The following is a 27417-nucleotide window of genomic DNA, read 5'->3' on the forward strand; positions in this document are numbered from 1 at the left end:
CCTCTGTTTCCCTTCAGCCTCATGAACACGCAGCGCCCTCTGCTGGCAGTACATGGGCATGTCTGATGACTTGTCAGTGTCCGTCAATAACTGATAAAGCTTTAGAAAAAAAAAAAAAAAACACATGGCCGAGTTGCAAGTCGTGGTGCAGGTCGTGGTGCAGGTCGTGGTGCAGGTCGTGGTGCAGCCTATCCCCAGCAGTCTACGGGTGAGAGGCGGGGTACACCCTGGACAAGCCGCCAGTTAATCGCAGGGCCAAAGGCAGAATGAGCAGAAAAGAAAAAAGACCAGTTGTCTCACCCCGACGCCCTCCGTCATGAAATTAAATACATTTAACTTCTCATAAGATTTGTACTTTTTTTTGTTGTATAATGTATTTTTTTTCTTGAATCTCAAATGAAGTCCTAATATTCGAATTATTTTTCAACATTTTTATGAATTATGCAAAAAATGCTCAGAACTTTGTGGCTAAAAATATATGCAGTGTTGCTTTGGTATAGATGTGTATGCAGTTGTAAACTGTGTCAAGGAAAAGGCATAATGATGTGACCAGTATGTTAAATAAACTCAAATTACAATTAGAATCATTCTGTAAAAAGTACAATTTTAAAGATAAACTCAACACCGAACAGTGTCTGTCCAGAAAAAAACTCTTCTTTTACAGTAGTCACATTTTCAATAATATTTTTTTCTTCCAAAAAGCTTCTTGCTTTAACATTACTCTTACTAATATATATATATATATATATATATAGCTCCACAACATCAACATCAGTCATTCCCACATAAACTAAACAATTGAAGTTTGCTTGTGCCCATTGTCAGGAACTTAATACTTTCCCCTGTGGAATTTACACAGGAAGGTTAACGACCAATGTGCTTCCTTTGCTCCTCTAACATGTGCGTGCACATGTGAGCATGTGGTGTCGCTCTCGCACCTCAAAGTTACCCACAATGCATTGTCAGAAAGGCAACACCCATTTTGTTTACCTGAAGGAAACCAGAGGTGGAAACTCCCAGCCTGAAGAGAGAAAAGGAAAAGAAACCAGAGCTTAGTGTTGATTTCCTTCAGCCGATGAGCGGAAAGGTTTGTTTACTTCAAGTTTAAGCGTTTGTTGCAGCACCTTTTGACCGTACGGTACCTGCGTGAGTGTGAGAAGTGGGATGGACAGAATTCTGGGAGGAGCAGCAAAGTTTTACATGTGTGGATGCCACCTTTATTCCTGTGGTAAATAGAGGGGGAAGGGACAAGAAGGAAGAAGAAGAGAGCGAAGACACTGCAGGACTTTGACCAGCCTCATGTGTGAGACAGCACCTTCACTCCGAGGACATCTGATTACTCAGCAGTGAGAAAAGAATGCAGAGGAGTTGGAGAGGTCAAAGTGAAACCTAAGCTGTCCTCACTGGCGCCCGGAATCTTCCTCTGGATTTTGTTTTTCTTCTCAGTGGTGCTGAAGGTTCAACAGAGGGGGGCTTCCTAGTTGCGGTTGCTGGGCTCTGGAGCCTCCATAGTTTGACCTGAAGATCCAAAATGCCCACCAACTTCACTGTGGTGCCGGTGGAGGATGAGGAGATGGGCAGCGGCACTGCGGGGGCAACAGGAGGCAGCAAACCAGTCATCTTAGGTAAACTTTTTCAGGTCGAAGAGGATGAGGGCAGTTTGCAACGACTCAGCTCAGGTAGGAATACAGCATGTAAGAGTAAGTTTGTTTTATGCTTATGAAAGGTCCATTATCAGTTCTGCATCCTGACCCAGCATGCACACAGCATACACACAGCATGCACCCTGCATACACCCATCATACACCCTGCATACACCCCACATACACCCGGCATACACCCTGCATCCACCCTGCATCCACCCATCATACACCCTGCATACACGCTGTATACACCCTGCATACACCCTGCATACACCCTGCATACACCCGGCATACACCCGGCATACACCCAGCATGCATCGGGCATGCACCGAGCATACGCCCTGCATACACCCATCATAAACCCTGCATACACCCTGCATACACCCGGCATACACCCAGCATGCATCGGGCATGCACCGAGCATACACAGAATACACCCAGCATACACCCTGCATACACCCGGCATACACCCAGCATACACGCTGTATACACACAGCATACATGCTGCATACACCCAGCATGTACCCTGCATACACCCAGCATACACGCTGTATACACACAGCATACACCCTGCATACATCCTGCATACATCTAGCATGCACCGAGCATACACACAGAATACACACAGCATACACACAGCATGCACTGATTATACACCCTGCATACACCCAGAACACACCTTGCATACACCCAGAATACACCCAGAATACACCTTGCATACATCCAGAATACACCCAGAATACACCCTGCATACATCCAGAATACACCCAGAATACACCCAGAATACACCCTGCACACACCCTACACGGCATACTCTTTGTGAAGGGAGAAGTCAAAAATGAAAGATGTGCTGATTTGACAAGATGCCATCTGGGAAAACAATAAACTGTCCGTCCCATCATTTTCCAAAACGGCATCCTCTGACAAGTATCTCATTTCATTTACTAACGGTCAGCTGTCTGCTGCTCTGCAGCGCTTTTCCTTTTCTTATCAACTATTGTCACACTCAAGCAGGAAATGTCGGTCGGCACTAATGACAATGACTTGGAAGGGAAATGACATATTGAGCAATAGGGGAACACACACACACACACACACACACACACACCTACATACACACATACACACAGAAACATAAACTCACATTCTTAATGTTATCTAGAATTCACCCTAAGCCTTGGGGATTGTTCTCATGGTGACTTGTGTTTGTTATCTAAAGTGTTTTTAGATTGTGACAGTATAAACTCCTTTATGTCCACAGCATTAATATATAATACACACCAGGATGCATTTCTAATCACACAAAACAAGACAAGCCTCCTAGAGTCTGGGTAAAATGTGTTTGTTGTGTTTGTGGAATCCATTCAGTCAAGCATTCAGCACTGTTTCCCAGCCAGGGGGGTCAGGATAGCTCCAGTACTTATCGCTGCAGCACTACTTTGGTACTCCACCTGTCAGATAATTCCAAATGTTCCCAATACAGTCATCATGTGTACCGGCCCAACTGGTCTTTCATGTTTTAATGAAGCAAAGCACAAATTACAAGCTAGCAAAAGGAGCACTTAAATTAAACCACTTCTTAAGGAGGGACTGTTTTTCATGGTTTTTGTTTCTCTGTTAGCAGGATTACAGAAAAACTGCTGGATGGATCTTGATGAATACAAATCTGAAGATGGGTCTTGGTCTAACTTAGATCCCATTAAATGTTGAGAGCGATTCCAGATGTTCCCGTTTGCTTAGAATGGAGACTTTAAATGTTCACTTTTGACCAATGTCCCCTCTAATTCTTCATGTGTCTGAGCAAACACACGAACTCCCTGAGCAGTCCCTTGGACAACACCATAATAATACATTTTATTTTAAACGCACTTTACATTTGAAAGCAAATATCAATGTGCATAATAGTATAAAAATAAATAACATACAAACAAGAGATAAAAATCAACAATCAATGACGTTGATGAGCTGCGTAAAGATTTACGTGAATCTCATCATTATCTGGAGCTGCCAGTCACCGGTCACTCACTGACGCACAGTGGAAAATAGCGCAGAATGAATTTTTACGTGTTTATGTTATTTTCAATTTAGGTTGGATATTTTTTGTGCGCAACGTAGATTTTCGCTGCGCGAAGAGCGTATCAGCTGTGTGTAATTACGCACGAGCCCCCCTTAGAGGGAACATTGCTTATGACACAATGATGACTTTTATTTGACCTGCATCTTTCATCAGGTTTGGTGTGTGGCAGCCAGAAATAGAAAAACGTAGCAGCTAGTGATTCCTGGAGCACCATTGTATGCCGACCAGCCACCTCTGTTCTGTTGCTACTCTGTCATTGATGTGCATCTTATATTGTGGGTGTTTTTCTGTTTCCCAATAGGAGATGGCATCCAGAGAGCATCCAGCCCGTTTAACAGTTCAGAGGAAGACAGAGAGCAGTATTATGATGGCAAGAACATGGCGCTGTTTGAAGTAAGACAACATTCACCAAATGCACACCGGTCACCGGGCAGGAAGGCATGCCTTTGACATTTTTATAGTGTATCACACTGTATTTCTGTCATCACATTATGTTCAAATGACATCAGATGAACAAACCACAGGAAGGGGGCGGGGACCATCTCGTAAAAATATCTGATTTAATCCCAACTCAAACCCTATTCTGCAAACATGGGAGCATCATTAAGGACTTTGTCCACCTGCAGGAAGAAATGGACAGTGCCCCGATGGTGTCATCACTCCTCAAAAAGCTGGCCAACTACACCAACCTGACCCAGGGCGTCCGTGAGCACGAGGAGGCTGAGGATGAGGATGGGGCCAGGAAGGTCCATGTCACGGTACGGACCCATACTCATGAGTCATTGCCTCAGAAGGACGTGAAGACCTTCAGCTTTTGTCTGGTGCAAATAGCAAACGAATGAGCCCATGATGTTTATCCTCATAGCAGAACATTTAGGATTGGGGTTGCAAGTCTTGTTGTCGAGAGAATTGCGTGTGTGAGCAGTGCCTCTCAGGTTGCCAGCCTGAACTCGCTCATGGTCTTTGTTCCATTTCCACATTTGGGACTATTTTCTGTGCTTCTAATTTCTGGTTTTCCAATTTATCGTGTTGCTTTGCATCAATAATCTCTTTATTGTGCTTTACAGAAGACAACTGTATGAATATTAATTTATTGTCTTTGCTGTCGACGTTCATCATTGAGGAGACATCACAACATTTGAATGCTTATTTCAAAAGAACAGAATGTTTTACCTGCAGAGGATGTAAAAGTATTTTTATATACTTTAAATTAATCGGTACCTTTCATTTAAAATGTAACGGATTGAAGTCCAGAGCTAAAACTTGCAAGACTTAATTAAACCAAACATCGGAATGCACTTTGAACTTCAAATGTAAATTTCACTGAACATTTCTTTACAATCAACTTTATCCTCCACGAAGGAAATCCTCCCTTCAAGGCGAGCGTTTTGAGCCATAATGAACATTGTGATGTTCATAAGTGAGACACATTCAGAGAGCAGTGAGGATGGCCCACAAAGACACACACATCTGTATTTGTCAAGGAAAACATCTAAATATAGCGGTGAGGTAGAATAATGCTCACTGTACCAGGCTGTGTTTTGAATTGGCTAATCAATAGCCCTTAGGAATGTGCTTTAAAGATGCCATTAGGCACGGTTGGTAGAGGCGAGCACGCTTTGTGAACAGTCAGAACGCCGCTCTGTGGTAACAGAGGATCTTTGTTACGATGTCGGAGCTTCATATTTAACAGTCTTGATGTGAGACTGGCAGCAGTTGTGTGAGAACTGATTACAACATCTCTTTGAGACATAAAACAAATTGAAGGAAATGATCAAAGCTGCACTGCCCAGAAAGAAACCCCAAATGTGGCTTTTTGGTTTAAATCATCACGAGATTGGACGTCAGAGGTTTTAACAGAACAAAGATTAGAGTACTTTATCACGACAAAAATAGCAGCGCAGAACAAAATGGTAAATATGAGCGACAAGTTGTTACTTTATTTATCATTTATTCTCACCTCTGTGGGTATTCCAGTGAGTCCAACGATATGAAGTTGAATATATAGTCCAGTAAGACCCCCCCCGCCTTGAGCGTTGCTGACGCTGAGCAGCTGCAGCCTCTGAGCGAACACACAGTTGGACTTCGGTCCGGTGATGTGTGGAAGCATTGATGATGCTTCGCTGAAAGCCTCACGCTGAATAATAGCCGTGATGTTTCTGTTGAGGGAATCAAAGGGGATCTGGCGCCTGGAATAGAATAACGGCAGACGCAAAGTGAGATAACCGGACGCTTCCCATCATTTAGAGCTGCAGCTGAATGCAGTCAAGAAGAATCAAAGTAAAGGGCAAAGAATGCCAAACCGAAAACAATGGTACGTAGATGTTTTTGAGCTGAGGTAGCAGGTAGGGGTAGGTACTGTATACGTGTTTATGTAGTGCAATGCATACTGTAAATACTGCATAACGACTAAACCTATTGTATTGATCACGCATCATTGTTCAGCATGACTTACCCATTGTGCATCTTTTACATTGCACATGAATTATTATTAATTAATTTAATATTCTGATTGCTGCAGGAGTAAAACAAAACATGCATGTGTATTTGTGTGTTTACCATCCACAGGTACCCCAGATGGGAACTTTAATTGGAGTTTACCTGCCCTGCATGCAGAACATTCTCGGTGTGATTCTCTTCCTGCGTCTCACCTGGATCGTCGGTACAGCAGGAATCCTGGGATCCTTCGCCATAGTATCCATGTGCTGCATCTGTGTGAGTCATTCATGAGCATAACAGCTGAACATTAGGAAGAGAAAACATGGGGCCGGGGGCAATGAATGCACAGTGCTATGACTTTACATCATAATCTTCATGGCAGCACAAAAACAAGCAGAAAATGTCCCTTTTCACGGACACTGTTTGGACGTCAGTAGCGCCCATGATCAACAGAGATGCAGCTGTTTGGAAAGTGTGAATGGAAATGTTCTACACTCGTGATGCGATATGTGTGCAAAATGATTTTATTGAAACAAAGCTGCCATGCAAAGCCATGCTGTAGGACAAAAAGATTGTTTAATGGTTTATTGTGGACTCTTTAATGGCTCAGGGAGTGGCTTATGCTCTCAGAGCACAGAGTTCATTTATTTATACCTGCTAGATTTGACCTGCAGCATAAAACACTTGCAGATAAGGCATACAGCGGACTAGGGCAAAAATTATTGATTCTTTTTTAGGTGTGTATGTTAAATAATAAAGAGAAGTTTGGCCTGTTTTTAAATTATAGAAATGACTTGAGTAAAGATTATGCATTCTGTTGGATTTTATTTACGTAACTACAACATTTCCAAGAACCCATCCTTGCATTCTTCCCGTCTCTTTTCTCCTGATGCCTTCATCTCTCTCGCCACACAGACCTTGCTCACGGCCATATCAATGAGCGCCATAGCAACAAACGGAGTTGTTCCAGGTACATTAAAAACTATTACATTCAGATTTTTCTTATATACAGTATATTATATTGCCTTTGACATATTCAAATTAAAACAATGTTATTCTATGTTGGCTATAAAGCGCCTTGCTGCAGTAGCGTCTACTAAAGAAGAGCGATCGGTCAGATCAGAAGTCTATAGTTGCCCTGACTTTGATTTAATCTCTCAATAGCTGGCGGTGCGTACTACCTGATCTCGAGATCACTGGGTCCAGAATTTGGAGGAGCCGTGGGACTCTGCTTCTACCTGGGAAACACCTTTGCTGGATCCTTGTACATTCTGGGCACCATCGAGATCCTTCTGGTATGTTAGGACTCTACAAACAGCAGGTCGGCTGTGCGACTCTTTCTGTATGCTCACTCTGCCGGCTGACTCCGCCCTGCCAGACATACATCATTCCAACGGCGATGGTGTTTAAAGACGGGGACGGAGCAATGTCCAACAATATGCGCATCTACGGCACATGTTGTCTCGTCCTGATGGCGCTGGTGGTGTTTGTAGGGGTGAAGTAAGTGCACACACACACACACACATCCGTGCACAGCAACATTCTCAGTTCCACCTGTTCTCTCTGCAGATATGTGAACAAACTGTCTCTGGTGTTCCTGGCCTGTGTGCTTCTCTCCATCATGGCCACTTATGCAGGAGCGATCAAGACCATCATTGAACCGCCGGAGTTCAGGTAAATTACTGCATCAGGTAGGTTACTGCATCAGGTAAATTCCACCTGCGCTGAATCGTTGGACTTCACCTATTCACTATCAGGTTCTCTGAATATGAACGTAAACAGGAAGTCTGAGCCTACTTAGAGCCACACAGTCTATTCAAGGTGCGACTTCAGCACTTTTAGAGCTTCTCATTGTTTTATATTATAATACGTTGATTGTGGGGGGAGGATTCTTGGTATTTACGGTGCCAAGATGGCAGGCTGTGGAGAAGGACAGGGGTGTGACTTTTGATGCATTATGTGCGCAAAACACAGCTGAAAGGGTTAAAGAGCGGTGAGTTGCAGTCAACAGCAAACTCAAGTAAGAAGAAACTAAAACTCCATTGTTTTCATATTTGGAAGATGGCAGGAGGTCCGGGACCGTAACTCGGTGGAGGGATTCCCTTTCCATCTGCCAGCAGGACCTTTCCATGTAAGCCTGTTCAGGTTCGGGTTCGGGTTGAGGTTCAGGGTCACTCAGCCAGGAGGAGAGCTGCATGTCCCTTTTGTAATTGGTGGAGACGTAGTCCCGCTCTGCCCTGGGATTTGGGTTTAAGAGGCCATCAAGCTGTAAAAGATGAATCCTTCATCATTTAATGCCTCTCAGTGGCTCTCCATCATCTTATTCTGAGGGAACCAGGGACCCATCTGACGCAACCCCTTCCTCTGATTCCATCTGACTGCGCTCCCCTCCCCTCTGCTCTGCAGCGTCTGCCTGCTGGGAAACCGATCACTGAGGAATGACAACTTCGACATTTGTGCAAAAGCACAAGTTGTGAAAAACAACACTCTGCGGACCGAAATATGGAACATCTTCTGTGACAGTAAATCCTCCAACGCAACGTGTGATGAATATTTCCTCTTGAACAACCTGACAGAGATGCTGGCCATTCCTGGGATGCTCAGTGGCGTCATCAGAGGTGGGAGAGGAGAGGAGAGGAAGGGTTCTTATTTCCTGTTCTCAGACTGACAGCTGATCCACCAGCCCACAGGATGAGCCATTTAGTCGTTGTGCTGATGTCCCTGTCTCTCCCTCAGACAACCTGTGGGGCGACTATGGTGGAGCCGGGACATTCGTAGAGAAGAAGAGCCTGCCTTCGATACCAGTCCAGGACGTGTCCACCGATAACTATACGCCGTACGTCATCAATGACATCGCCACCTACTTTACTCTGCTGGTGGGAATATACTTCCCATCTGTCACAGGTAAATTATTACTCCATCAAATACCAAACTAGTGAGCATGTCTGATTAGAAGCCATCTTCAGTGTCATATGGAATAACACAAGAGAAATAGTAGTTCCTGTATCATATATCTTATAAATCCGTTTATTCGTGCGCAAATCAATAACACTATTATGAAAGGAAGATTAGCAAGTGAAACATCAAACATGAAGACTGGCTACGGCACAGTCGGGGAATTAAGTTCCCTGGACGTCCAGTTCTGCCTTAAAATCAAATCAGCTATTCCTCGTTCCCTGGTATCTGCTGCTACGCAACAAAGAGACGCACAAACAGACGCGTGCATAACACAATGTTAGACCGAGCGGTGTGTCCATGTGTGTATGTTTTGTTGCAGGCATGATGGCTGGTTCTAACAGGTCAGGTGACCTCAGGGATGCCCAGAGGTCCATCCCAATAGGAACCATCCTGGCCATTCTCACCACCTCCTTCCTCTGTATCCACCCCATTCTATGCAAGCAAGCGTGTCATGCAGCGTCATGCAGCACACACACACATACACGTCAAGCAGCGTGCACACAAGTCATGCAGCACACACACACATCTCATTCAGCACACACGCACCTCATGCAGCACACACACACCATGCAGCATGCACACATGTCACGCAGCGTCATGCAGGTGGAGGTGGTTTGTTCGTCGGCCTCCAATAACAGATAGACTGATTCGATTAGTTTTGTTCAATTGTTAGAAAATGTCCGGCCTGCCTGTTTCTGCGAGGCTGATTCACGGCGTCAGTGTTTCCACCTGAACTTCACGCTCAGACATCTCCTTTGTGGTTTTATTTGGAGCCTGTATTGAAGGCGTCGTGCTGCGAGACAAGTACGTCTACTTGATTTTATTCTTGAGCTTTTGATGATGTGCTTTCTTAGAATAATAGCCATTGGCATAACCTCCATCTGTACATTCTGTTGCATTGTAAAGAAGTAATGACACTGAAATATTTGTACAGAGAATGTGGGCATGCACATCGAGTGTTTCAGGATTCTCATGGTAACACACACGGTGGCTGCGTGCTTGTTTTCAGGTTTGGTTACTCGGTACAGGTGAACCCAGTGATTGGTATCCTGGCATGGCCTTCTCCGTGGGTCATTGTGATTGGCTCGTTTTTCTCTTGCTGTGGGGCAGCACTCCAGTGCCTCACTGGCGCCCCCAGGCTGCTGCAGGCAATCGCCCGGGATGTCATCCTCCCGTTCTTGCAGGTCAGTGTTTGAAAGCGTTTCTGTTCTTTGTTGTACAGCCGGACTTTTGGTTTGAGTTACTTTACTGTTTGACTCTTTGCAGGTTCCTCTCACACGCTTAGCCAGACCCTTTCATCTTCCTAATCTTAAACAATAAAACTCAAATCAAGGCCGTTGTCTTCCGTATTTGACAAGATGCAGATTTTACTTTACTGCTTTACGCCCCGACACAAACTCTGGTGCCGTGTATCAATTGAACCCTGTTCCTCACAAATAGAATAAAATATATTAAAATAAAATATACTATTGTTCAAACCACCTGTCGTTCTATTTCGTTGTCAGATCTTTGGTCATGGGAAGGCGAACGGTGAACCCACCTGGGCTCTGTTGCTGACGGTCGGGATCTGTGAGATTGGAATCCTCATCGCTTCGCTCGATGCTGTGGCTCCCATCCTCTCCATGTATGTGGTTTGAAACATGCAAAAGTAGTGTTGGTTTTCCTCCCAAACTGTTCCATCACCTTCTGCCTGTCCTCCTCAGGTTTTATCTCATGTGCTATCTGTTTGTTAACCTGGCCTGTGCTATTCAGACTCTGCTCCGCACCCCAAACTGGAGACCTCGCTTCAAGTTCTATCACTGGTGAGACGATCGTCCTGCAGAATCCTTCCTGTAACGTTAAAGATGCTTTCATCTTGTTCTTAAACCTGTAATAACACATGTGTTATCTGTGTCCTGCAGGACACTTTCTTTCCTAGGCATGAGTCTGTGTCTTTCTCTCATGTTCATCTGCTCCTGGTACTATGCGTTGGTTGCCGTGGTAATAGCCAGCTGTATCTACAAGTATATTGAGTATAAAGGGTGAGTTTGGGGGATTTCAGGTCAAGAAATCACATCAAATCCGCTTTCAGAACTATTTCTGGTTGGACTGACGCAAAAACGTCCAATGTCCCGTTGTGTTTGGAAGACTTCGTAGTCATGGATGTGAAGCAGTAGTTCTCTCTCAGAGGCTTTTACATTTACTGTCGCTGTGTTCACATCAGTTCTGTACCAGTTGCACTCCATTTCAGACAAAGTTGAACTTTTCACCGTCTCTTCTGGACGTTTTAACGTCCCTGTTGGGATCTTTTGGTGACAGGGCAGTGAAGGAGTGGGGCGACGGGATTAGAGGCCTCTCCCTAAATGCAGCACGCTATGCTCTCGTCCGGCTGGAGGAAGCTCCGCCACACACCAAAAACTGGAGGTGAGCACGTGTGTGTCAGGTACCTTTAATCCCTTTTATTAGGGTATTTATTAGGGTAGATTGCTTCTGAAGATCATTGAAAATAATACAATTGATCTTTTCAGTGTTTGATTTCTGGTATTACAAATGACGGCCGTTTGATTTTTGTCCTGCATTCTCTTGTATGTCGTTTCTCTCTTCAGGCCTCAGCTGTTGGTGATGTGTAAGCTGGACTCAGACCTGATGGTGAAACATCCTCGTCTCCTGTCCTTCACCACGCAGCTCAAAGCAGGAGAGGGACTGACCATCGTCTGTTCGGTGCTGGAGGGAACCTACATGACCCGAGGAAACGATGTTAAGACCGCAGAGCAGGTTTGCTGTCCCGTTTGCCTGCTCAGTCTCCACCCTGTAGACACGCCCAGCGCTCAGAGCTGGAACATGGAGCATTCGGTGCATCCGTCTGTGTGATGTTTGAACATTTGGTGAAGTTTCCAGTCATTCAGAAGAAAGCAGAAGTTTAAATGACAGGCCGTGCTATAATGATGACGCTGCTTGCAGCATTAACTAGAAAGACAATCAGAGATTGCAGACCCTCGCCTCCAATAGACTATTCGATCTTGTGAGACAGTAAACAGGGCTTCCGGATCAGAGGGGCCAAACCTGCTCGAGCTTGCTGCTCTGGAACGTACTACAAGACTCCTTCTGGACTCTTTTTCCCATCATGCCATTCGTGTCCCTCCCTCTTAAAGTGACACTCCCATGTTACAGCACAGGCACAATTCCAGATGTAATAAAAATAATTCTAGAATCTGGATCCAGATCCGGATTAACGCCATTCTCGGGGAGGACCGAGCCACGGACAGAACCTTGCTTGTGTAAAAATCAAGTCGATTGGGTTACTAGTGTTTGAGTTATGCGCGCGGACATACAAACAAGCAAACAAACAGACAGACAGACAGACAGGCAAACAAACGGACCCAATTGCAATACCCTCGCCTCCTCTTCGGCGAGGGTAATAATGAACTGAAGGGTGATGCTGTGTCATTAGTTCACCACTAGTTAAAGGCACCTATATAAATAGAGATATATAACTAAAGCAAAAAAAATCTTTCTTTCACAGGCGTCAATGTCAGTTTAATAGTTTTATTACCCTCGCCGAAGAGGAGGCGAGGGTATTGCAATTGGGTCCGTCTGTGGCTCGGTCCTCCACGAGAATGGCGTTGATCCGGATCTGGATCCAGATTCTAGAATTATTTTTACATCTGGAATTGTGCCTGTGCTGTAAACTGCCACTTTAAGAGGGAGGGACACGAATGGCATGATGGGAAAAAGAGTCCAGAAGGTGTCTTGTATTACGTTCCGGAGCAGCAAGCTAGAGCAGGTTTGGCCCCTCTGATCCGGAAGCCCTGTTTACTGTCTCACAAGATCCAATAGTCTTTTGGAGGCGAGGGTCTGCAATCTCTGATTGTCGTTTTCTAGTTGCAATTGTGATCAGTAAAGACAAAACAACCATCAGAGACGGTTTGATATTAACGATCAGACAAAATACATTTTTTGCAACTTGCACCATAACAAAATAAGTGATGTTCTATTTATAACTGTAACAAAGACTTTCATTGCTTTTTTATGTTCTTATTTTTTGGGGAAAACTCTTGATCTACTTTGAGATCAGAGTGTGGCTCATTTATGAAGCACATTTTGATTTATTTTCAACGGACTGCTCAATTCAAAGAACTTTATTCATTCACAGCAGAACACTCTGAGAACACAGCCTTATCAATGAACTTCACATAAAAGGATTTAAACTTGTGATTGGCCGGAAAGAAGCTGGAAACATTTTATACAGGACATGACAGCAGCGCCACCTGTTGGCATTCAGCTGTGAAGCAGTTCTCATGATCATTCTTATCTCTGCCCATGTTCTCTGTTCTCCGTTTGCTCCCTGCAGAACCTGAAGTTGACCATGGCTGCCGATCGCACGAAGGGCTTCTCTCACGTGGTGGCGTCATCCAACCTGAGAGACGGTTTCTCGCTGCTCATCCAGTCGGCCGGACTGGGAGGAATGAAGCACAATGCGATCCTGATGGCCTGGCCTGCAGCGTGGAAACAAGCAAGGGATTCCTCAGCCAGGAAAAATTTCATTGGTAAATGACACACATGCAAGTTTGATGATCCGTTTTTAAGGGTAAGGTGTTCCGTTATTTATTAGAGGTGACCTTACTAGCCATTTAAAGCCATAAATGTGATATTGAAAGTGTAAGACACAAAGGCCCAAGCTGGCCCGACTTCTCTCCACAGAAACGGTGAGAGAAGCAACGGCGGCTAATCAGGCGCTGCTGGTCGCTAAGAACATCGACCAGTTCCCCGGCAACCAGGAGCGTCTGGAGGGAACCATCGACGTGTGGTGGATCGTTCACGATGGCGGACTCCTCATGCTGTTGCCATTTCTGCTGAGTCAGCACAAGGTGTGTGTGTTTTTATTATTTCCTACATTTGTTTTATATTTATTTGTTTTAAGTATATAGGTAGTAGATATTTATAATATTAATGACGACAGTAGTAAATAATACAGTATACTTAATACATATAATTTAATGCATGCCTAAGTCAACCTTGACACAGCTGGATACGTGACGTAGTACTAGTACCCATCTGCTTTGTTCTAATCACCTGGTTGATTGGGCTGACGCTGGTATTCTTAGTTTTATCCCAAAAATAAGTGTTAAATTACATTAAATTAAAACTTCCTATTTGTGCTTTAAAGTAACCCAGTTTTTATTCCGCTGAATGCAGACTTTAGTTTTAGTTTCACACATGCCTCCTCAGCTCAGCCATGCATATGACCATCAGCTGATTCTTATGGCTCTTCTATCTCTTTAGGTGTGGAAGAAGTGTAAAATGCGCATTTTCACGGTGGCCCAGATGGACGACAACTCCATCCAAATGAAGAAAGACCTGCAGATGTTTCTCTACCATCTGCGTTTGGATGCCGAGGTGGAGGTGGTGGAGATGGTGAGACTTCTACGCATTCCGAGAAGCCGTGTTTGTCTTACCCACGAGATCCCGAAAGGCTTTATTTTCACATTATAGTGCATAATGTGAAACCTGAGTGACTTTGACAAGTTCGATATGTTCCTCTAGCATGACAGTGACATCTCGGCCTTCACGTACGAGAAGACGATGATGATGGAGCAGCGGTCCCAGATGCTGAAGCAGATGCAGCTGTCCCGCACCGAGAGGAAGAGAGAGGTGCTGTGAGACATTAAAGTGCATCCGCTGCAACTCCTGTCTTCACACAAACTGCATAATGGATGCATTCTCATGTGACACGTTGACTGATCGGGGGTTGATCAGGGGTGGTTTGTGAAGCTTAACCTCCCTGTGGTCTCTGTGTGATTGGCCACCGGTCTCAGATTCAGAGCATCACTGACATATCGCGAGGCTCCATAAAGCGGAAGAAGCTGGGTGCCTTCAGCATCTCGTGCATCCCCGAGGAGGAGGTAGCTGCAGATGGCTCGCAGCAGCCAATCACCATGCCATTCCTGCCTCCATCTGTCATTCACTCCTCGCTTCATCATTATTCATTCCCAGCATTCGTCATGCTTCTGCAAAAGTGTTTCTTCCAGTAGCCGCACTGGAGATTCTGACTGGGATGAAAGACGCTCAGAAACTCTTCATCTCTCGTCTTTAGTCGAGCTGTTGATTACCAACAGACCCGCTCTCTTGCCTGTCGTCAGCTGGGATGGACTCCAGCCACACCCGCGACCTGTATATCGGATAAGCAGCTGAAGATGAGACGATGAATAAAATTTAGCACATAAATGACAAATAATTCTATATTTGATAAACATTCCTGTCATCGTGAGCATTTATACACGAACTGGAAAACACTGCGTTAAATCTCAAACAAAAATAGTTCCAGATCAAACCTCGATAATATTCTCATTAGAGATATTCCATTATGGCTTTGAGGAACATTCACTTATATAAAAGATCATTATTATGTAATGTAAAAAGTAGCAGTGTAGCTTGAACAGTAAATGTAAAAACCTAAACATACATTTAAGTGTTTCTAAAATAAAATTCATTTTAAAGTGTAAAAAATAGCAAATTGAGAAACTCGAGAGGGCAAACCGTGACCAAGACATTACAGGAAGGCATCTGTTTTTATGTGAATGAACCTAGAAGCAATAATCTCATGACAGTTCCCCGTTCTTAATGCGGTGCCTCCCCATGTAAACGCTCCAGGAGCATCAGTAGAACTATGAGTGTAACTCTCCCTTCATCTGAATCTGGTGGTTCATGCTTCACTCATCATGAGCCTCCTCATCATTAACCTTCATCTGCCCTAAAACGCCACACAAAACTTCTTCTTACACTTCATCACTGTTATCTACAAACTTTGTTAGTTAATCTCCCGGAATACAAATTGCCGCTGGATTGATTTGTGTTCCCATAATAATCTGTAATTATTTTGTCAACTGATTTTGTCTGATTCCAGAGAGACTGATTTTGTATTGAAGCCTTTCTTAGAACTTGGATTTTGACTCTTGCATTGACTGTCTTAGCATCAAGGGAAACAAGCCCGTGACACGGCACCATCTCTGCATCCCCTCCTGTGTTCAGGCTCAGCTGATTCATGACCGAAACACCGCGTCTCACTCCACGACAAACGACAGAGCAGCAGGCGCCGCCCCGGAACGCGTCCACATGACCTGGACCAAAGACAAGCTGGTCCAGGAACGGAACAGACAGAGAGAAGGCGTCCCGGTCAAAGATCTGTTTAATATGAAGCCGTGAGTCGGTTTTCAGCATCGTGTTTGTTTACCATTGTGTGTGCACTGTGCATGTGTTTAGTGATAAATCATTAGGGTTAATGCTGGATGTGTTTCTCTTCCCTTCCTCTAGTGAGTGGGAGACGCTGTAAGTCACTTTCTCTTCCTCTGTTCCTGTTAATGAACTTATTTGAGCTTGTTTTTCTGAAATTAGATCCGGTTCATCACCGTTCAGCTTCAGTGTGTAATAACAGATGAGTTGTGCTCGCTGCTTACTTGCCCCCATTCAAAGTGTTAGATCTGGAAATATAAATTATAATGTTGTACAAGTTATTCGCTATTTCCCTTCATAGTCTACTTACTTCTAATCAGAACCAATTAATTTTAATAATTGTTGACAAGTGAAATCATCGTGATGCATGGATGGATCATTCCCCCAGTGAGCTGTTTATTTCTCACGTTTGCTGCTTATTTCTTGTACTATTTCTTGTACTTATTGTACTTTGCATTGCAGTAGTCCTTGTAGCTTGTGTACTGACTCCTGTCTGCCCACGCAGCAACCAGTCCAACGTCCGGAGGATGCACACGGCCCTGAGGCTGAACGGCGTGGTGGTGGAGAAATCGCAGAACTCACAGCTCGTTTTGCTCAACATGCCCGGGCCGCCGAAGAACAAGAAAGGGGATGAGAACTGTATCCTTTACGAATCACAGATGGTGATTCAGTCCATTTATACTTGAATAAGACGGAATTTGTGTCACAAATCATTTTCAGAGTCCTGGTCTTGATATTCTACTACTGTACTTCCTTCTTGTCCTGTGAGGGGTCTCCACAGCAAATCAACCTTCTCCACTTCACCCTGTCCTTTGCGTCGTCCTCTCCAACACCAGCCACTCTCATGTCCTCCCTCACTGCGTCCATGTATCTTCTCCTGGGTCGACCTATAGCCCTGTTCCCTGGCAGTTCCATCCTCAGCATCCTTCTGCCGATATAGTCCATGTCTCTCCTCTGGACATGTCCAACCCATCAAAGTCTGTCCTCTCTGACCTTGTCTCCAAAATGTCTAACCTTCACTGTCCCTCTTATTGTCTCATTTCTAATCCTGTCCAACCTGGACACTCCCAAGGAGAACCTTAGCCTGACTCTTTTTATTAAGGTTTCCATTATGAGCAGTCGGTCTGAAAACAGCCTCATAGTGGACTCACACCATGACGTTCAAACTTTCAACTCAACAAACATGGAAACAGCAGTAAAACCGCACTTTAAGAACTACATCAGAATTAATAGTACATTTTACTAGAAGTCATCAGAATATTATTTATTGCCATTATCAGTGAAAAGGATTCACAGATTCGGAAGACTGAAATATAGAGTACAAGCATAAAGGCCAACAGTACACACAGTACACACTTGGAGTTGGTATATTTATATTCCATCGGAAGCCTGGACGTCCCTTATGGACACCGCCCACTCTAATGTTCTGTCCTTGACCACAGTGTCATTTTCAGATATGGAGTTCCTGGAGGTCCTGATCGAGGGTCTGAACCGTGTCCTGTTGGTCCGCGGGGGGGGTCGGGAGGTCATTACAATCTACTCCTAGTGCCAAGGGGGGGATACATCATTGGACTGTTGAGCCCCTGAGAACAAAGGGTTGACAAGTCATGACTTGAGATGGGGCGTGGACAAAGATTTTGTCCACGCCCCCCCCCCCCCCCCCCCCCCATTACATAGCAGCAGTGGGACGTGGTAGTGTGGAGGAGCGTACCTGCAGCACAGGTGGGACTCATCAGGACTCCCCATGGAGGTCCTGAGCGATGCTGTAAAGGATTTGTGGCTGCGCTGTGGAACCGGCTTCTGTCAGACTATTCTGGGAACCCGATGAAAATGGGGGCTGCAGACAGACAGCTGACTCGGCCTTTATTTATTTCAGAACTGCTGAGTCATGCGTTCAGAGACCTTCCAAACCTTTTGATTTTACATGATGAAGAACAGCTTCTGTGATTTTAGCTGATTTTAATGTTTGAGGGGGGCGAGGTCACGCCTTCGCTGATGAGGAAACAAAACAACATGGAGTCTTTGCCACATTATTTTCATGCAATGTCAATTCATTTTTTTTTTTTTTTTAAGAACATGTGGTCAACATGATGTGTCATGCTGAAAGAAAAAGGGACAGTCATGCCCCATCCAGCCGTGCTCCCTATAACGCTCCTCGTCCTCGCACAATGATGTTAAAGAAATGTCTAACCCTTGTGTTCTCTTTCAAAATGAACAAACTAGCACAAACTGCCTTTATTCCTCATTTAATGAATGTTGCACGGCAATATACGGAGGTCGTTAGCGCGGAGCGATGAAGTCAAGCTCAAACGTATTAATAATAAACCTCTAGTTTATGAAAGAAAATGATGACGATGTGTCGTGGGAAGAGGAAGAGTTGCTGGCCACCGAATAAATTCTCTCTTTAAACATTTTAAAGAGAGAATTTACAATTAGTCAAAGCATTATTGTAAATAATGCTGGAAGCTAAAAATGAAATAGTGCACAGTGGTTCATGTGAGCTTTAGTTCATGTTTGAATTGATGCGCTAATCTGCATTAGAATTGGATGGAAACTCACAACTCGAGTCGTCTTCACTGTCACAGCTGCACACCGATCCATTTAACCTGAATCCACCTATATCTGCTGCACATTTGGAAAACTCTTTGAGCTATTTTGTCCGGCAGAAAGTCCATCGAAGTGAAAAAGATGAGGGCTGAGCTTCACCTCTTACATAACTGGCCCAGGCTCCTTGTCAGAAAATCCATTTACCTAATCCGAAAGTCATCATTATTTCTTGGCTGTCAAAGGAACAAAGACAATCTTGGAGCTGTGGCAAAACGCTTTCTGGGGAACTTGGCCTTGGATAAATGGCTTCCTGTTTGTTCCACCGGGTCGTTAGCCGGGTCAGCACGCACAGAACAACGGGCATCTGGGTCCGGTGGATGTCTGAGCTCAGCTGGAGGCTCACATTCAGAACAGGTCATCTAATTTAACACTTTATTGCTTCACGACGACTCCTGCTGACGTATGAGTGGCACAAACAGATTATCTGATGTGTAAAAACCCAGCAGCCAAAAGGGGTGAAACATGTATGTAACAGTACTCTGGCAGTTGCATGTATGTAACATGTATGTAACATTACGCTGGCAGTTGCTTGTATATAACATGTATGTAACATTACTCTGGCAGTTGCATGTATGTAACATGTATGTAACATGTATGTAACATTACGCTGGCAGTTGCTTGTATATAACATGTATGTAACATTACTCTGGCAGTTTCTTGTATGTAACATGTATGTAACATGACCCACCGGCATGTTGAACAGCAGAGAAATCTCCCCCAGTGATGGCAACGCATTTCCCTGATTGCTGCAACCAGCAGGGCGTGAAGATCGTTTTGGACCCGGCGGTTAGAATCACAGCCACAAAATCAATTACAAACTAGAAACACCACAAAACACACACACAATTCTAGGCTGGTTAGGGACCTTGTTTATATTCTTACGTATTTTCTGCAAACAGGAAAATGGATTAACTGGAGTGCGTTTGTTATGAAATGATTTAGAGAAGGCTCGTAGAATTTCACTCCACAAATTCCTGGTTCAGGTCGCAGGAAGAGTTTGTCATTAAATATGTTGGCTTATTTTAAGACTGTTTATTTTGTATTTCTTATCAATAATGCTAAAGCAGTTATAAATGACTGACAGGCTTCAGAGGGCTACGCCCCCCTGAACCCCACCATGGGTCCAACATTATAGTAGCTCCTGTTGCCCCCCCTGCTCTGGACTTATTGATATCCATTTAGTGGTATCTGGTGGTAAACTGACTTATCTTTGCTTCTATTAAACGTTGCAGCCGCCTGCGCCGGGACACTTTATGTGTTTCTCCAATAATAATAAAAAGATTTAAATGACAATAAATTATCCTCACCGTTCTTCAGTCTCGGGTTCTCCTCGGTCTCACAGAACGAGACTACAGCTAGAACCGAGCATCTGAAGCTGACTTCAAAACGTTTTAGAGGAAACGGCCACATGAGAACTAAATCTGTGAGAACTTCACAGACAGAAGACAAATGGGTGGGAATGTTGTCTCAAGACAGCAAAGGACAAGAGGATGGGGGAGGAAGGCGGGGGAGGAAAAGGAGGGCACCTTTCTCTTTCTCCGAGCTATTATCATTCCAGCATCTGTAAATAGTGGCTGTTAACATCACAAGTAGGAGGACTCAAAGTCTATCCCTAACTGGCCCAGCTGTGTTTCTGGTCGAACGTGAAATATATTTGAAATCAAATGTAACTCTTCTATTTATTTGATGCTTCCAGGATTTCCATCGAGAACCCTCGGTTCTTCTGTCGACTGAGCTCTCCAACATTAACGATATAAAGGCTGTGAGCAGCAACTCTGTGTTAATGCAAAAATAAAGGGATCTATTCTCTGGTCATCGTTTTAGAAATCATGTAAGACGTGTTAAGACTGTATTCTTCCACCTCCAGCTACTGAACATAGGTTGTGTAACAGACACGAAGATGCTCATCGTATTTGGTCTTATGTTTAATTTTGATCCTTTTTTTAAAGTTGAAACTGAGCAAACTGCTTTCCTGTACAAATGGCTGTTTTATACAACATGGGTTCTGGATCAGTTTCAGTGTCAGGCTACGACTGCAACGGTCAGGGAATAATGTCTTCAAATTGTATACAAATAGAGGATTGTACAGTTAAAATTAAACAAAATAAAAAATTACTACTCTTGAGTTCACACACTGCTCACACATCCTACTGTCTAAGGCAGCGGTGTCCAAACCGTGCCATGGAGGGCTGAGCCACTCCAGGTTTCCTTTCCAACCATCTCTCCAGCAGCTGATCTCACTAATGAGCTCCTTCTCTCAATTTGAAGGAGGTGTGATAATTAAAATAACTTGCTTTACTGACCGGATGGAAGGAAAACCTGCAGCTTCTCGGCCCTCCATGGCACAGTTTGGACCCCCCGGGTTTAAACTGGGCACACGATGCTGGAAAAGCCTGGGACCAGGTAATATTCCTTCCACTACAGGAGCACTGGTTCTTTGCATACAGAGTACAATAATAATAATAGTAACAATAATGCACGATTGTAAAGATCGACACACTTTCATAATCTCTATACATGTATATAGTGTAAGGCGTCTCTATCATGGTGAGAGAGTCCAGTCAGAGGCAAGGGAGTCAGATTTCCCAACTGTGGGTCTGAGATTCCCTCAACTCAGAACTAAGAAGGGCTTTGTGCTGAGAGAGAGAGAGGGAGAGAGAGAGAGAGAAGGGGGGACTCTGCACTCCGAGGCAGTCTCCACTCTACAGGACACACTTTGCAGGGATTTCATCTCACCCATGCGCTTGGAGTTCACTTCTGGATCTTTATTCTCTTGCTTGCTAACATGTTTGGAGGGTAAGGGCATCATCAAATATTACCTCCGGGGGTTCTGCATGTAAAAAGCAGTGGATTCTTCTCCACCTTTACCTAACATTTCTTTTGCAGCGACACCTGAGACCCGACCTGAGAGGTAGCAACCTTTCTTTAATCAATGGTAGACTTCTCTACGCTGAAACACGCTTTAGCCCCAAGATAAGCTAGTTTAAAGCGATGCCATCTTTTTCCACTTGGTTTTTTAAAACGTTTTAAAGCCCAATTAAACCTTGATCAAATGCATCGTGCATTAAGTATGGCTGATGTCTCCTCAGGTGGTCTGCTGCCCTGCATCTCGCCCTGATGTGCTGCCTGGCCTCGGCCCTGCAGGTTCTAGAAGGTAAGACCCTTCATCATCTCTGCAGCTGGACAGGAACCGAGAGAGGAGAGTAAGAGGGCTGAAGCTGTTTTGCACCAAAAGATGGTTTAAAGGAGGGAAGCAGAACTCTTCCTCGGGATAAGAGTCACCCAACCCCGCCGCTCTATTTTATAGTCACCACAGGAAACGAATTAAGGTCACTAACAGCCTACTGTTAGTGACCTTAATGGAAATATTTCAAACTGGCATATTGTATTGTGTTTGATGATAATGTATATTCCCTCAGACGTCCCATCTTGGAGGTCGAATTCTAAGCTAGTGATCTAGTCTCATAGAGACTATGATTCATCCTGCAGCAACAAATGCTTCATTTCAAAATAAACCCTTAACTGTTGCCCTATAGAGCCATGAGGCCCAGAGGGGGCAGTTTCTCATCTAATGGGGAGATGTCATGGTAATGTGTGCATCTGTGGGGCATTACGTCATGCAATATGAATGAAAAATATTCAACAATACATCAATAATTTATTCTTCATGCACATCACTGTTTAAGAAACTAACGTTTTTAACATAAGCATTAAAACAAAATGAACTGTACATTTGCTGCCTGCAAAAATAATGCAGAGTTACAGTATGTCAGCTGACTGAAGTACTCAAAGTACTCAATCACATCTCCTCATCCATTACGGTTGGTCTGCAACATTTCATTTATTACATTTCAGGATAGAAGCTAGCTCATTGGTGAACGATTCTGTCATTGCATTGTCATTATTGCATTAATAATTTTCAAAAGTCTCATTTGTAGTTATCTTTTCTAGATTATTCTCTTTGCCTTTTATGCAAAACTGAAGGAATGTTTTGTGCATCACCATTAAATCATTATATTTATATGTAATTTGTTGCTGATATTTAATCAACCTTTAACCAACAGTCGATTGCTGCAGTTCAAAGCTGTGACACAAGCTGTAAGTCTTTTAGCTTTTTTAATGGGAGCTGACAAAAGGATAGACGACTGCATAGGAAAACATGTTTTAATCTTAATCTAACCCTAACCCTTAAAGAAGCATCAGAGAAGCTTCAAAAATTACATTTTATAAAGATAATGGAGCTAAGTTAGACTTTAATAAGCTTTTAAGATTTTAAAAACAATTTAAATTTCCTCATAATAGTTTTTAGAAAGTATTTTATAAGTTCTTAGATATATGTAATAATCTAACAATAAATAAGTTATAATTTTCATATTTGTAGTATCATTAATTCATAATATCTGTAATTAGTAATATTTGTAAGTAATGATTACATAAAGCTTAAAATAAAGTATTCCTGTTAGTCCCTCTTTCCATTTCTCTGTCGTTCAGTGACTCCCTGCTGTGAAGCTCCTCTTACAGCAGGAGAGAGACATTGTTTGTTTGTTTGTTTGTTTGTTTGTTTGGCAGTACACCAAGCTTCCCCAGTCGTCTTCATCCTGTGTGTGAATGTGTGAAAAGAGGAACTGGTACACGAGCGCGTGCATGTGCGCGTGCATGTGTGTGTGCGTCCTCAGGCTTGACTGTGAGAGCGGTCGTGGAGCGTCTCCGGCTCATTTGCCGACCTGGCTGATCACCGTGTCAGGTGTGTTTCAGAAGGTCACAGCTGGTCCGACAGGCTTTGTGACATTACGATGCTGCTAAAGTGTGCATCTGAACAACAATAAATACCCCCCCCCCCCCCTACTTCCTGAGCACCCCTAACCTCGTCCCACTCTCCGGTGTGTTCAGTCCTACTGATGACACCAAATCAGCGTTGCTGTTTGGACCTGTTCTGAATTTTTGCATGCCTTTCCTCTTTGCATATAAGAACTGAGCTCCTCCCAGAGTTCTTAAATCCTTAAATAGTAGCATAAACACAAAATCATTATCACTAAATATATTGTCTAACGTTTAATATGCATAAACCAGAAACAGAAATGGTCTTTTTTTTATGTTATACATAGCAGATAACAGACATCCCACAGCCCACAGCGGCGTGGAACACACTGATCATGTGGAGTTTAAGCTTTAAAATGATGTGATGTAAAAGAATACAGGAGGATAAAGCTGTAACACAAATGACTAAATCTGGTGTATAAGTTATACATTGCCATAATAATAATCATTTCTGTGGTTTAGTTTATCTACGTCGGGATCAGACAGCAGCGCTCCTTTGCCATCTAAATTTCTCTGTGCACAGCTGAAGAGGAGGTTTTGTCTTCCTGTTTTCCACGTTGTAAACTCCACCCCCACCTTCAGTCTTGTTCCTGCCTCCAGGAACCTTCACTTTCCATTTGCTGTTGGTTGAGTTGCTATGAAAGGATCCCATGTTTAGCCAATATCAGTGATTGTGAGGTCAGCCCAGTAGGCGTCTGTCTCGGGCCGGACATTCCTCGGTACAGGAGAGCCTTGCCAGGCTGGTGGCAGTTTGAGTTTTCAACCTGCAACCTTTTTACCCGTTTTCTCTTGATCTGATCTGCTCTGAGATGTTGTGGACTGAAACTCCCAGCGAGCCTTTCTTGAGCTTTCCTGAGAAGAAAGCGCCGGGGCGGCCGTAGAGCCGGACGAAGCAGCCTCTGCCTCAAGGTCGTCAGTGTGTTAGAGGACAGAACGCCCTCGCTGCAGCGGCGTCCCGCCTGGAATGCGTCTTTGATTTGAACACAATGGGCCGACTGTAAAAGGTGTCATTGCTTTACGGGTGAAGCTCGGCCCGACGGGGGAAACACGCCAGTGGAAACTCCTAAATAAAAATAGCTCTTTCTGTTGGGGCCTTTTGGCTCCCCTTTGGAGGCGGCCGAGAGTTTTCCATGATGCTGATTCCCAGTGAGATGATGTCGCTCTTGAAAGGCCGGTTCTCATTGCATTACCTCAAGAAGCACCGCTCTCTCGTTGTAAATATATTCAGCTCCCAATGTAAGGATCCATAGAAATGAAACAGCATAAGGTCACCGATGCTGTGTTCATTTTTGTTATTCACTGTTACTATGGTTACTTGTCAAATGGCCATGAATGCTTATCATTGTGTATTTGTTCTGAGCGATCGACGCCTTGGGTCGAGTCGAGTCGCACAAAGAAGGCCTTTCTACTGCCGTGTTAACGTTCTGTCAGCACTTTATGACGTTATCTAACATGATCACAGGCATTAATGCTCCTATTGAAGGACCAGAGCATTTATGAGCATTCATCCCAATCCACAGGTCGAACATTAGAATTCAGAATACTTTACTTAATGCATAGGCCATAGGGCATTTCACGATTGTAAAGCAGTTTAATCAAGGAAATGTGTTCAATGTTTATAAATGTTGCTTTGGCCCATCATCAAGCAAAGAAGAAATGTAATTTTCTACTTGAAATGAATCTGAGGATGAGCTCCAATCTCTTTTAGTTTGCTGCTAACTTGCTGCTCGTTACTTCAGTAATCAAAGTTGTCTTTCCCAACTGCTGATTCTCTGCAGTGCAAAATAATATCAGCTGATGGGAATGAAGTCAAGGCAGTTTCTAACACCAGGAAATAAAGCTGTTTGCTGCTTTAATTTCTGAAACCAGTGAGTTTAGGATTAATATGTATTTATAGAAAATATAGTATAGAGAACATTTTTAATTTTGCTGGCTTAATTTTATGGGCTTTCTTGTTTGAGTACAGTCGTCAAAAGCTCTCGACCCATCAGCATCGTCACAGGTGTTGTGTTTTGACATTGTGTGCCGTTTCAACCTTTGACCTTTGGATCCTCGTCCTCTCTTAGCCTCTGCCCCTCCCTGAGGCCTCTGTGTCGGCGAGTACAAGCGCTTTGTTCCTGCTTTAGTTGTCAATGTTCCGAAGCGATTCCGTCATCATTATAGTTCGACGGATGTTGGTCCCACATTATCACGTTAAACTCGGATAAAGAGAGTCTGTAAAGCTTTCAGACCTGTGACCGAGGCAAACAGAAATCCACCTGCATTACATCGACTCCACATGTCTTCCAACCACACACTCAATCACAGCCCAAAGCTGCCCTGGATCTGACTCCAGCAGGGCTGAACACGAGTGGATTCCGTGGTGCTGCAGTGGGTGGATGTCGATAGAGGGCGCTCGGCCAAAGGGCCTGCAGACACAGCTTGAGATCACATTTTCCTTCTTTCACTGTGAGCCGCTTGCATCACAATGCAGGGCACTTCCAAAATATGGGAATGACGTTGACGTAGCAAACCCAGGCCCGACCCAAAGCCCCAACAAAGCCAGGAATGAGTGTCTGTGGGAAGCTCACCTTGCACAATGATGGTGATAAAACACTTCCTGCTGGCTCGCATGCGGCTTCATTAACATTCGTACTGTGCGAGGCGGTGAGCCCATGAGAGGAGCTCTGATTGGCTGTTTACTCTGAGAATGCCACATGCAGCTGGGTAAACAGACACACACACACACAAAGAGAGAGAGAGAGAGAGAGAGACCCACACACACAGAGAGAGTAAATTCATTTATTGGATGCATGAAATCAGGAAATAGGTTAGCAAGTTGTATCTAAAATGCTAAATGATTGATCTACATTCTTGGTGAGATCAATACTCAACGGTTTATCTGCAGTGACCTTCGTCTCCCTCGCTATGCAGCAGCATCACCAGGAATCACTAAGTCCATATATTTGTCCAATTTATTGAAATGAGATGGTCTAAAGGCATGTCTCAGAACACGAGCAATGATGTTTTGTTTTTTTCATTTCTGAATCTGCGTCTGAAATCATGATGATTTCATTTTTACCTCCGCCGAGGCGACGCTTGCGCACTGGAGACATGCAAAGACAACTCCTGAAATGTATTTATGAAGGGACAAACGGTGGAACTTTGAATGTGTGATTATCACCTCTGGCGAGGCGGGGCTTATATAATTGCCCCGCCTCTTTCTTCACTTTATTATCATACAATAATAATAATAAATACAACACTAATATAAGATGATAATTGTATATATGTTTTCTACACAACTGAGGAATATGAACTGACTGGGGAGAAAGTGATCACCATTGAAACGACAATGGTGTCGTGTGTGTTGATGTGACCGGCTCATCTGATTGGGCTGTAGATATCCCTTTATTGATCTATTCAATATAAATGTATGTTGATCAGTGGCTCATCTTTCCCAGAACCTGCCCTCCCAGTAATACTGTATGTCTAAAGGTCATTTCCTGCTGCAGTAAACCTGTTTTTGCTGTAAAACATGAGGAGAAATTAAGATCATGTTTTGTGTGATTGCAATAATTCTAATATTCACTCACCGTCCAGCTGTGTCCAGCTGTCCAGCTCGCCTCAGCAGGCAGCGCCTCTGCTCAGAACACGGGATGACCTTTACTGTTGCTCTGTCTCTGT

The 27417-nt window shown here is 43.9% G+C and overlaps 1 protein-coding gene across 1 annotated transcript; it reads left to right on the top strand.

Moving 5' to 3' along the window:
- The first annotated feature begins 1531 nt into the window (after positions 1-1531).
- Positions 1532-17885, top strand: LOC137904920 (solute carrier family 12 member 7-like). Its single transcript, XM_068749138.1, has 27 exons — positions 1532-1679; positions 4022-4113; positions 4347-4478; positions 6289-6435; positions 7075-7129; positions 7324-7454; positions 7538-7659; positions 7729-7833; positions 8566-8777; positions 8896-9063; positions 9437-9535; positions 9864-9921; positions 10127-10301; positions 10623-10741; positions 10821-10919; positions 11019-11138; positions 11416-11520; positions 11703-11871; positions 13448-13643; positions 13798-13964; positions 14380-14511; positions 14641-14748; positions 14913-14999; positions 16126-16295; positions 16408-16422; positions 16832-16965; positions 17781-17885. The coding sequence occupies exons 1-27, from the start codon at positions 1532-1534 to the stop codon at positions 17870-17872; spliced, it is 3357 nt and encodes a 1118-aa protein (XP_068605239.1). The 3' UTR covers positions 17873-17885.
- Positions 17886-27417: the final 9532 nt, after the last annotated feature.

Source organism: Brachionichthys hirsutus, chromosome 15, assembly GCF_040956055.1.
Source record: "Brachionichthys hirsutus isolate HB-005 chromosome 15, CSIRO-AGI_Bhir_v1, whole genome shotgun sequence".
In the NCBI taxonomy this organism is placed as follows: domain Eukaryota; kingdom Metazoa; phylum Chordata; class Actinopteri; order Lophiiformes; family Brachionichthyidae; genus Brachionichthys; species Brachionichthys hirsutus.